We start from the raw sequence: 13,704 nt of genomic DNA on the forward strand, positions 1-13,704 counted from the left end.
ACTGTTTGAAATAAAAAAAAGTAGTATAAAATCCAATCTATTGATTTTATTAATATATAACAATTTTAAATAATATAAAATAGTCATACATATCTTATAACACAATATATAGATCCTAGTATAGGCAAGTGACATTTTCTAAAGGCAAATTTCAAAATACAGACATCCAAACTCACTAAAGATATTCAATTAGCTCACATTAGATCAGTCTCTTTGGGGGGTGGATTCATCAACCTCTGATGAAACCGCCCGAAAGAGGCGACGAAACGAGTCAGAAATATACTAGTTGGCAAGTGTATTAATTTTTCGAGCTCATCAATCACTAACGCTCACTGTGGTCTTTACATTCAGACCATTTAAATGGTTTCTGTCCTGTGTGAGTCATCTGATGTTTTAGAAGAGTTGACCTCTGAGTAAAACATTTACTGCACTCAGAACATTTAAATGGTTTCTCTCCTGTGTGGATCATCTCATGTACAACAAGATTTGACTTGTGGAAAAAACACTGGCTACATTCAGAGCATTTAAATGGTTTCTCTCCTGTGTGAATCATCTGATGTTTTACAAGAGTAGACTTCTGAGTAAAACATTTACTACACTCAGAACATGTAAATGGTTTCTCTCCTGTGTGAATCCTCTGATGTTCGACCAGCTTTGATTTCACATTAAAGCACTTGCTACACTCAGAACATTTAAATGGTTTCTCTCCTGTGTGAGTCAACTGATGTCTTACAAGAACTGACTTCTGGGTAAAACACTTGCTACACTCAGAACATTTAAATGGTTTCTCTCCTGTGTGAATCCTCTGATGTACAATAAGCTTTGATTTCTGGGTATAACATTTGCTACACTCAGAGCAATTAAATGGTTTGTCTCCTGTGTGAATCCTCTGATGTGTAATCAGTTTTGACTTACATGAAAATGTTTTGTCACATTCAGAGCACAGATAGGGATTCTCTCCTTTTAGATTCATCATGTGTTTGACAACAAATTAGTTGTAGAGAGTTTCTACCATTTAGAAATGAAGTTAGCTGCTATAAAGAAGAATTGATCACTGTAGTATATATGACTTGTAGGTGAATTTTTTGGAACACAGAGATGCTCAGAGAACAAGGACCTTCCCAAGATGTATTCTGTTATTAAAGGGAATCCAGCTCATTAATTCACCTGTAAGCAAAAAGAATGTTAACATTTAGCAGCCTAATCATTACATTAATGAAACTACTGGAATAATAGTAATGTTATATTGGATACAGAATACAAAAATGTTTTTTACACTAACAACTATGAATCAGGCATTGACCATTGTTTTTATTTTTGTGAACATCGATACAGAAACATACATACTTAAATGAAAACTGTGAAGGAATATCTGTACTAAATACACTCCCCACAGACTCACTAGTATTTAACAATTTACATCTTTAGATGTAGGTGTTTTTCCAGTGAATAAAATTCACAACAAGTACACTAAAGAAGAACAAGTGTTAAAAATTAGACACTCTGCAGTAATGTAATATATAGTCAGTAAATCATGAGGCAGCAACCTAAAGGGGGGACCTACCCAGTACTAGAAAGGTGTATCTAATAAAGTGACCACTGAGTGCATATCTATATATATATATATATATATATATATATATATATATATTCACAAGAATAAACTTTGTGGCACTAACTGATTACCCAATATTAAGTGATAGACAAATACAAATCAAATAAATTAACACCATACAGGAGGCTGCTCTTTCCTTAGACTCCTGTTCCAGATATATCTACAAAGCATCACACACAAAAGCACCAAACAGTGTAGTGTTATCAAACAAATTTAAATAAACAATGATGTGCTCTAATTAATATCCATATACCAAAAGAAATTATAAATCTTATCTGAGATATCTGTTGTCTTCTTCAATTATTTGGCTAAAGAATATATTCCAAAAAGTTCTACTCACAAAAAAGATAGAGAATCATAGCACAGATTTTGACACTTTTCATTGTGTGATTCTAATACATACAGTATTTATGATACATACATATCATTTTTTTATTGATATAATTATTGCCACACAAAATTCATTATCATATATACAATTATTGGCTCATGAGAATATTTGGACCTTAATCTTAATTGTTCAACCAAATTTAGTTTATACGATTATGGGAGAATACACTTATAACAATACTATATCTACAACATAATATCTCCAAATATTTGTGTATATGTCAGTATATTCTTATGTATAATATAATGACCTTACTCTGAAGATTTCTCCTTCTCTCTCTTTCCCTCCTGATCATTCTTACTGTTCCATCCTTCCAGCTCTCCAGCCACCAACTCACTAACACTGGGCTGATACTGTCTATTTATAGTCATTCCTCCCCATCTCTCTTCAATAGTTCCCGGGATGACCAGAATATATTCTCAGACTGTTTGTCTCCAGGTCTCTCGTGTTTATCTCATTGATATGTAAATGAGGTATAAACATTCCCACTTACAACAAAGGAAAATTCTAATTAGACCTTGGCAGGTGGCAACATCTCACATTCTAATTAGATCAGCACAGTCTCTGACAACCTGTTATGTCAACAAATGGACCTATTGTTTAGGAATCACCTATTATCGAGACAGGGAGTGAGAGCAGAAAGGTATGTTCTGAATATCAACTGTAACACTAACATAACTAAAATGAATTGCTAAGAATAAACCATCACAAAATATATAAGTAAATTAATTTGTTATGGCATAACATCTAAATTCAGTCAGAATGATAGAAATCACAGAACCTAATTTAAAACAATCAAATTAATTTTACAGAACTCCTTTTCACTTGTTAAAAAGCAGGTGATAGCACCCTAGGAACATGATTCAAATATTGATGTATGCAATGATTAGAATTAGCAGTTAGGATAATATATCAGATAAGTTAATAACAGAAGAATTCAGAGAACAGACTTGAACAGGTAACTTAGCAATGTCAATCATTCATAGAATCCAAGATCATAAGGAGACAGTCAGTATAAAGGTGAGTAATGTTGAGATATAAAACCCTTCAATTACCAGTGTTTTGGCTTAAAATGACAGGGAAAAATAGGCTCACCATAGATATTGAATTTCTCAGATCTTATGTCCCTCCAAGTACCGTGAGCTGACACAGCTCAAATGCTGAAAGCAGAGATCTACTTCTGAAAATAATGTGACCAATCCTTATGGAGACTGTAGTAAGAACCTGACACGTTTCTGTGCTGTTGGACGTTCATCAGAAGGATGAATCCAGGTGACACAGTCTCAGTATTTATATGTGATGTATTCATCACAACTGATCACTAATCACTTGTACAACGGAATGACAAATGTTTAATACTTTAAGTATTGCCAAAAGGCTCAATAATATTTCATATATAAAACTGAAAACATATATTAAATATGCATTAAAAGATCATATATATATATATATATATATATTTATATATATATATATGTACATATATATATATATATATATATATATATATATATGTATGTATGTTTTTTATATATATATATATATATGTGTGTGTATATATATATATATATATATATATATATATATATATATATATATATTAAGAGAGAGAGAGAGAGAAAGAGAGAGAGAAAAATAAGCGTATGGGATAGGGCGCCAAAATGGTGTAGTATTGTTTGTGTTAACAGTACTGAGAGATACATATAGATGAAAATATTAAAGGAAGTTCACTATCATATATAGGTGGACGTGACAGTCTCACAAAAGATATAGTGCAAATGTGAACATATATGGCAAATCGTAAGCAGTGAGCAGAGAGTTCATGCAATCCCAAGGATATCCTTTCCAATACGGCAAATGCGTACCAAATAAACAATCTTTAACACTTATCTGTATAATGAGCAATTTTTCCAAACATCCCATGATAACTCCGATAATGGCACTTCTTGTATAGCTGTGATCTCTATAGATGCTGCTGAGACATCTCAGCAGTACACAGAATAGGTAGAAAGAAAAACCATCATAGTGTAACACTGTAAATTCAGCAGATTTATTGCACTGAAAATAAGTATCACACTTACATAAGAACAAGTATAAAATGCTGATCTGGGTTTCTTTGTGACATCCATCAGCGAATGGTAACTTCTGTCTGGTTCAGCTGTTACATCCAATAGAAGCTAAGTCACAGTGTCAGCTCCTGATCAAGAAACAAAGAATAAATAGTCCCACAATAGAATCTCTAGTCCTCAACGCGTTTCGTCTGTGTATTTCTCAGACATTAGATGGTGCATGATCAAATACAGCGGGTGAAATAAGTATTGAACACATCAACATTTTTCTCAGTAATTATATATTTAATGGGGCTATTGTAATGAAATTTACACCACATGTCAGCAGCAACCCTTGCAATCCACACATGCAAAGAAATCAAACCATTGATGTCCATAAATTAAGATTTCTGCAATAATGTAAAATGACACAGGGAAAAAGTATTGAAGACATGAAGAAAGGGAGGTGCAAAAAGGCATGGAAAGCCAAGACACCAACTGAAATCTATTAGTAATTAGAAAGCAATCCTGCCAGCTGGTTCAGCCAAAACTGATGACCTATAAAAAGGTGTCTCATTACGAAGGTGTCACACAAGAAACATCTCATGATGGGTAAAAGCAAAGAGCTCTCTCAATACATTTGCTACCTTATTGTTGCAAAACATACCGATTGCATTGGTTACAGATGGATCTCTAAACTGCTGAATGTTCCAGTGAGCACTATTGGGGCCATAATCCGGAAGTGGACAGAACATCATTCATCATAAACCAGCCTCTACCAGGTGCACCTCGCAAGATATCTGATAGAGGAATGAAAAAAATTATCAGAAGGGTTCTCCAAGAACCAAGGACCACTTGCGGAGAGCTTCAGAAAGACCTGGAATTAGCAGGAAAAATTGTTTCAAAGAAAACAATAAGTAATGCACTCAGCGCCATGGTCTGTATGTACGCTCACCATGCAAGACTCCTTTGCTGAAGAAAAAATATGTTGAAGCTTGGTTTAAAGTTTGCTGCACAAAATTTGGACAAGCCTGTGAAATACTGGGAGAATATAGTGTGGTCAGATGAGAGCAAAATTGAACTCTTTGGATGCCGTAATACACACCATGATTGGCGGAGAAATGGCGCTGCACATTACCCCATAAACACCATACCAACGGTGAAGTTTGGAGGTGGGAACATCGTGGTGTGGGGCTGTTTTTCTGCACACGGTACTGGCATACTACATGTGGTTGAATGAAGGATGAATGGAAAAATGTACCTAGACATTCTAGATAAAAATCTCCTGTCATTTACCAGGATGGCAGCAGATTTGTAATCTGTAATGTTTTGTCATTAATAACTATATTATTAACAGGTCACATCAATTACAGCTTTTTTTTCTGTGCGTTATTTTGGAACTTGATATTCCACATATGTATGGGATGTATCCCGCAGTGTATTGTCTGTTAGAGCAGAGCGCACATAGACCCGTATTCATCAACACACGTATCTTTACATCCGCTCCTTGTTGTATATGGATGTGCGCATACCCAATGGACGTCTGTTTTTAAAAAAACGCACATTAGATTACATTACCCTAACACTTACCTTTCATGACAATCGGCATTGACGCTTTAAAAGTGGTGATATCTCGGGCGCCATTCTAAATGATGTCAAAACACCCTGCCGGCATTACTGGTGGTCGTGTTTTCTCATCAGACTGTCGGGGACTTCTTTTGTCATTATGAAGGTCCGTCTGCATTTATTAACTGTCGGGCAAGTAGGTTTTGTTAATTCTTTTGTCGTTCTACTCACTGTCGTAAACAATGTTACATGGGTGAAAATTATAAATGCTATGGGGTAACTGGAAATATTGAAGACACAGAGACCAGATTGAACAGTCACAGGGAAATTCTTATTGTTTGGTAACCAGTTTATTTGCAGAGTCATTTTGTGTAATGCTGAATATGGATACTTGATGTTTTCTCTGTCTCATGCATTGAAAATGAAAATATACCCCAAGTTCGTTGTACTGTACACTGTATATGTTATATTTTACCTGACCTGTATTTGTTATAGTCATGATAAAGCTAAAAGTCAGAAATTAATTATGTCACCTGGATTTCCTGCAAAACACTGGGCTCACTTAGAAAATAATAAGGAAAACACTAGTACAGAGAGCCTCATGTTCTTCTATTGTCGAAGTCGTATAATTGGATGAACGAAAGTATATTGGTTAATATTGTTTTGCCGTGCGATTGCGATCCGTACGGCACGTAACGCGTGGCATGGTGCGATCGCACGGTAAAATATGCACGCACGCACACGCACTATAACATTTAGTTTCATATATATATTTATAGATTACATTCCAAAGTGATTTATGAGCAGACAGTATTTGGTTTATTATTAGTTTATATACTATGATTATATGTACACTTTAGTGTTATCTAAGGTTCAGGTTATGGGAAATGTGTCATGTCTGATATCATACTAATCCCCTATTCATCAGCAGCTGTCCGGTTCCATCGCCGAAGAGTTCGCATATTGCATACTCTAGTTATTGATGTTATGGAATAAATAGCCAAATTGATATCAGAATGTGAAATGCTAATTAACTCATTGTAACTGGAGCACATCCCCTGGAGAGACGACCCCCACCTTTGGATTCCTTAGCCTGAACTAGCCTATGACCTGTTTTCCCTTAAACCACCCTTGTCTGGACCTATAGAAGCAAGCTACGTCATCTCTATTGTTCACTGTGTAACACTGACTGTATATATAATCATAGCTGCACCCCCAAAAGCCTCAGTCTTTACTGATCACAGTATTCAAGGGTGAATCACTGTTCACTGGTGCCCGTGGTTAGCGCAGCGCATCGCTGCGGTATGTATGTATCTTTTTGGTATTGGCTGTACTGTACTGTTGATTATATTATAATAATACATTGAACTGTTAACTTTTTACATCTGCTAAAATAAATCACTTTGTGCATTAGAAACACAATACAATCGCCTATGTACTGCTTATTTGAAAACTATAGAATTACTTTAATACTATCTTTGCCCCTAAACCATGTCATCTATCAGGTATTCTGAGCTGTTCTCTGTTAGTGACGTGTGATGGCGGGTTTTTTGAAAAAAGCACCTGTATCATGGCCTTTTACTATTAGCTACTTTCAAAGTCAGGAGATTTGACATTACAAGCCCTATATAAATCACTTGCCTGCCACTTTTTCTTTGATAGGGTTTTGAGGAGAAAAGAGATAGGAGCTTGGAGGATTTAGGATTGTGAGAGTTGTTTTTGAGCGGTCTCGTGCTGCGATTTCTGATTAGAGTGTAAGTAGTCCTGTGTTCTTTTACAGTATTGTGCCTTTATTTTCTGATTTAATTTCTGTCTTGTATTTATTGTATTTGTCTAGTCCTTTGTCTCTGTTACTTGTGTGTGAGTGTGTTGTGAGTGTTTCAGTAGTTAGTCTACTTTGTCCTTAGTGTTTGTCAGTACTCTGTGTTACTTGTTTTTTGTATATTACTGGACATTATGGCCAGAGATAGGAGGAGGGCAGAGGAAGAGGAGAGGAAGATGGAGCTGGAGGGGACAGAGGAAGGTGAGGAAGGGTTAGAGGAGGCAGGAAAGAGCAGGAAGACCAAGTCATGTAGGAATGTGAGATTTTCTCATGACTAGAATTGTCTGTTAGTGCACAATATTGTTCCCTGCTATTAAATAATTTTAGGGAACCTGGCAGCCCGTGCGAGGCCGTGAACGCGGTGCGGCCATTAAAACGGTCAGTGGCTCACTGCTGCAAAAGATTTTCAGATATAAAGAGGAGACTTAAAGAAAAAATGGCTGAGGAAAGAAAGTCTGCAAGACGAGCAAGTGGTGGACCCCCACTTTGTGTGGAATACACTACATATGAGGAGAAGCTTCAGGAGATACTGCCCCGGGAAATTGTAGAGGGGTCAATGTGCAGGATACAGATGCACCTTCATTTGGCCAACCAGCTGGTGAGTTATTTGCAATTTGTACTCTAACAGATATGCAAGTACACATGACTTTTTATAAAAATTTATTTGTTTTTTCCAAAAACATTTTTCAAATATACTGTATATATTTCAAATGATTATTGCTGCAAATACATTATATGCTTTATCTAATACATCCAGATTCGCCTGTAAGAGACTCCGCTCCGAATCCAAGGTCTACTCCTCCACCTTCTGTGAGGGATTCTGTCCCTGAAGAACAAGCAGGTGCGTGTAGTCTGTTTGGGGGAGAAACAATGGTGCTAGATGTTTTTATGTGCAAATGTTGGTGTACATGTTATATATCTTGATTTTTATATGGTTTGCAATGAAAACATCATGTACTACACAGAGGGAGAGCTAAAATAGTAATAGCTTACCCAAGAGCACTGCCTTGCAGTATTTTGCTGCCAGCACCATCATATTTGTGTATTCAAATAATTTGCTTTTCTATCCCCCTCATCCAAACATAGTCCAAATGTAGCAACACTACAGAACTCCTGTGATGCCTTATAAATAAAGGATAATAATTTTAGAACCAGAGTGGCCATGAAAGGGCATAAATGGCAAATCTAACAGAGCGAAGAACCCATAAGTGAAGCATATGAAAGCAACCAAAAGTAGCTGACAACCCTCATATAATGTGAAGAGTGTCATTATGACATAAATGTGAGTGACCACTAGAGGGTGCAGCTAGAGGATTGTGGCACAATGGAAGCATAATACTTTTATATAAGACATATAAAGCCAAGGTGACTACTAATATCCATATTACAGGTAAATTGTACAGCGACGATTAAAAGTCTCAAAATTCAAAGATTATTTTATGAGGTCAGTAAATATGCCTTGTTGGAATTTGATGAATCGAAGTTTCTGCAACGTTCTGTTATCTAAGCTTGTTGACTCACAAGGAGTAAGCTTGGACTGCTTTATCATAGAAGTGCTACTGTGTATTTTTAATGTTAACGTTTGTTAAAAATAGGTCAGGAAAAGGACTGGATGAACAGTGATCCAATTTGGTTCCCTAAATTTGACATTTTTAAGGTTGAAATTGTTCTAGGGCATTGATGCTGTCCTTGTGAGAGACCTCAAATGTAGCTTTGTGCAATTTTTAAGAGTATCTCTGGTGGTAAGAACCGATTGTCATGATAAACTCTTCCCCTCCAAACATCTCTGACCACATCAAGAGATAGACCTCAGCTCAACCACAGTGCTCTACTTCTGATCTTCCCCTCTCTCCCGCTCTTTAAACCTTTTTCCACTCCCATCTCTAAGACTTCTCCCAATCTGCTTCCAACCAATGAAATTCCTTTCAAAACGCATCTCTTCAAGCTTGTCTACTATACTCCCTCCTAGACCATCATGTCCACTCCAACTATTTCCTCTGTCGACCTCATCCACTCATGTCCTATCTGCATCGACTGTCTCTTATTACTCCCTCTCTCTAGAATGTAAGCTATCATGGGCAGAGTCCTCTATTCCGTAAACCTCATGTCTGTCAGTCTCATATGACTCTGATATGGCAAAGTCTTCTGTTGTTTGTTCACTCACACACATATAACTCATACTTGTATCCATACTAGCCTTATGCCAGCTCATGAGTATCCATGTACATGTTGTTATACTTAATTGTATTTATGTATATGTTAATATGTTTATTATATTCATGTTTGTCATATCTGTAATATGTGTGTTATATTTGTAAGCTGATTGTCCAGCGTTATGGAATCTGTGGTGAACTATATATAAACAATGATGATGAAGATGAGGAATGTCGTCAGAAGTATTAAAATGAAATAAGTCTGTGATGGAGGCTTCAATATCGAGAGCTAAAGATCAAATTAGAAGCAGTGATTAATCCAACCGCATTCAGTATTGTTGTGGGACGTTAATGAAATGAAATTATAAGAAAATCCGCCATAATGTGTCCATAAAATGGGAATGATCTATGGGAAGGTTGTCCATAATGGGCATTGCTATATGGGAGTGGTGGGTACAGAATAGTTATTATTTATTTAAAATTTTTTCATGCAAATAATGCAGCTCAAGTAGGACAGTAATTTTATGCGATGCCCTGGAGGTGGTCTGACGGTATTGGAGCTGATGGATATGTATATATATATATATATATATATATATATATATATATATATATATATATATATATTAATATATATTTTATGTACGTATTGTCGCTAACCAATAACGATTGCCGAGTCTCGATTTGTGTTTCCAACGCACAAAGATTTATTCGCAAAAGGTAGTATAATATGTTCAAGCGAAGTGATAATAAATACAGCCGTTACTTATCGCAGGCGCTCTGGATCCAGTGCAGTCATTCAATCCTGAAGTCTGGGGACAATATGTCTGAACACTGGATGAGAAGCTGCTGCTTATATGCACACAGAATTACAGTAATACAATGGAGATGGTATAGCTTGCTTCTATTGGTCCAGGTTTCAGGAAGGTCTCAGGGGTCGTCATCATTGGCTTCTTCATACTAAAGAATCCAAAGGAGGGGGTCATCTCTCCAGGGGGTATACTCTGCTCTTCCCGCCAAGATTCCTTAGTCTTAAGTAGTTCATAATTCCCTATCATTCATAACTCGTGTATGCACTCTGCGATTCCTTCGCAGAGTGAACCAAACAGTAAAAAATGTTAAAAGGTTTATTATGATACCACATATGATATGATTCCTTCAACCTGTTCCATATATTTCACTAATGTGCATATAACATATAATATATAACATAAATACTACAATATTCCGACATTACTGACTATGTGTTGCAACTACCATTAATGTGTACTATTTTACAAGTATGCGTGTTTGTGCGAATGTATGGTAAAAGACCAATTACTGTTGCTGCCACGTGTAGTAGCTGCGTACGCCCTTCCACGCCGTAGCGTGCCCATGTACGCCGTAGCGTACCGTACGCATCTTTTCAGACAAAGACAACCAAGTTTGCTCGACATTAATTGAAAGGGCTTTATCCAATTTGCTGACTTCGACAATATATATAATGGATAGATGTGTGTTAAGTTTACTTCATTAGCCACACTTACACTGTGAGTTGTTGTCCCTCTGGATGACAGGAGACAAGGAAAGACAGCAGCTAGCAGGGAATACTAGGTATGTTTTCTTTTACTCAGCAATTGCTGATTGTCAGTAAGACCCTGTGCCTGATTCATCAAGTCATGCAAGCTGAGAGCAATATGCGCTTTAATGTAAAACACCCAGTAATTAGTTCTGCAGATTCCAGAGTTCAACATTTAAACAATCTGAAAGACCTATTCAATTTATGTCACCTGTTAATAATATAGGCATTAATGATAAAAATGTTTTTAAAAAAGTGTATTTTTATTTTTTTCCCCAAATGAAATTCATTTATTATATGTTTTTAATGTCTACTGAACATAAAATACATTTTTACAGTTCCTCCTGATTACAAACACATGTTATATCATGCATATGAGACTTTCATCACTAGTAATCAGGACTTAAACTAGTCCTGTAGCTGGAGCAAGAGATACAGTTGAAAATCAAGTACCTGAGAAATTCCCAGAGCTTGAATCTGATGTGGCTCCGTGCGCTCGTGTTTGACACCCCTTACTGTACATAGAATAAGGAGCAAACTCCTTCCCTGCCCGTTCACTCCCAGAAATCGTAACCTGTAGAAAGTGTCTTTGCGTATGAAGATGAATTGAACATTGCTGCTTTTAGTTGTGAATGGTCCGGTTCTGGGAATGTGCAGATTAAATTTGCGGTTTATACGCAAAAAATCAGCATTTATGTTCCTTGATGAATCAGACCCTGTGTTTATATTTCAGTTTAGGGGAAAGAACACATAGCTAATACATTTGCTGTATGTTATCAATGTGTTCTTTGCTGTGTTTTCATTATTGGTTGTCATATTGTCAGCATGGATGACCACCTAATTATCACCCCTGGTTCCACCATCTAAAATGCAGCAGAGTGTACAGTAGTCTATACTACTGAATATAGATATTAGATCCACGATCAAAAACATAATCTACACATTTATCAATGTAAGATGTTATTAAACATCAGGGGCTAGATTTGCTAAGCTGCGGGTTTGAAAAAGTGAGGATGTTGCCTATAGCAACCAATCAGATTCTAGCTGTCATTTTGTAGAAAGTACTAAATAAATGAATGCTAGAATCTGATTGGTTGCTATAGGCAACATCCCCACTTTTTCAAACCCGCAGCTTAGTCAATCTAGCCCCAATTGTGATAGAAACAGCTTCCAGTAACATAAATGGTAATTACAGATATTGTGTGATCATGGTCCTTCAGTCTATATGCAGGTCAGTGCTGTCTGATTTGGATCACTATAAAGTATAAAAAAAAATACTTATTTAAGACCTTTACAAGTAATCTGGAAAGTCTATAAATTCAGTCTATATATAGGTCAGTGCTGTCTGATGACAATGACTATAGAGTATAAAAAAATACAATTGATGGTACCTTGGGAAACAATGTGTCCTCAGTTGGACTTATTTAATAACATGGTGTGAAGAACAAGGATGTGCTGTAACCCATAGCAACCTGATATCAGCTATTAACAGTCCGTTGTCATAAAACCAGCGAATGTGATGATCTGATTGGTTGTTGTGGGATACAGCAACCAGTATTTTACATTTAACATTTACTAAACAACCCTTTCTGAGTATATAGTTGTCATAACAGACATAGAAAAGACAGTAATAGAATGGTATGAGAGAAAGATTATGGAGATTATGAAAGATTATGTTATATATAACATAGACCAAGAGGGAAACATGTAATGTGAAACAGGGCAGTGTACAGGGTTATTGTAGAAATGTTCAGTACTTATAGCTCTGTCTGTCATAGAAGTAATCACAGTACTGAGAAGAGCTGCTGGAACTCTCTACTAGTTAGAAACTTCTTTCTTATACTAGTCCCAGCACCTGCATGAGCAGAACAGCAGTATATTACAGAGCTCAGCAAGGGCTGCCACATCGTCATTGTCTACCACTAGTAGTATAGAGCTCTAGCTCATATTAGGAAATCCATGCCAGGTGAAAAGATGTCCCCAAGTCCAATAACCAGACTGCTCTATTCTTTTATGGTTTATATCCTGTGTGAATCTTCTGATGTCTAACAAGATTTGATTTTTGGGTGAAACATTTGCTACATTCAGAGCATTTAAATGGTTTCTCTCCTGCGTGAATCATGTGATGTACAATAAGCTTTGATTTCAAGGTAAAACATTTGCTACAAGCAGAGCATTTAAATGGTTTCTCTCCTGTGTGAGTCCTCTGATGTACGATAAGCTTTGATTTCTGGGTAAAACATTTGTTACACTCAGAGCAATTAAATGGTTTCTCTCCTGTGTGAATCACAAACTACCTCCGTTGCCTGCCTGATTCTGGACAAGTCTCCTCTCCACATTGGTAGTAGAACTTACCCGCTGCAGTCTACTCTCACTACCTCCGTTACCCGCCTGCACCTGGACAAGTCTTCCCATCACATCAGTGGTACAACTTACCTATTGCAGACCACTCATGTTACTCCGTTCCACGCCTGCACCTGGACAAGTCTTCCCTACACATCAGTGGTACAACTTGCCCATTGCAGTCCATTCACGTCACTCCGTTCCACGC

The 13,704-nt window shown here is 36.7% G+C and overlaps 1 protein-coding gene across 1 annotated transcript; it reads right to left on the reverse strand.

Annotated features, from left to right (window-relative positions):
- Positions 1 to 322: 322 nt before the first annotated feature.
- LOC142150355 (uncharacterized) lies at positions 323 to 973 on the reverse strand. The gene has a single exon (XM_075205552.1). The coding sequence runs from the start codon at positions 971 to 973 to the stop codon at positions 323 to 325; it is 651 nt and encodes a 216-aa protein (XP_075061653.1).
- Positions 974 to 13,704: the final 12,731 nt, after the last annotated feature.

This window comes from Mixophyes fleayi, chromosome 4 (assembly GCF_038048845.1).
Source record: "Mixophyes fleayi isolate aMixFle1 chromosome 4, aMixFle1.hap1, whole genome shotgun sequence".
NCBI classification, from domain to species: domain Eukaryota; kingdom Metazoa; phylum Chordata; class Amphibia; order Anura; family Limnodynastidae; genus Mixophyes; species Mixophyes fleayi.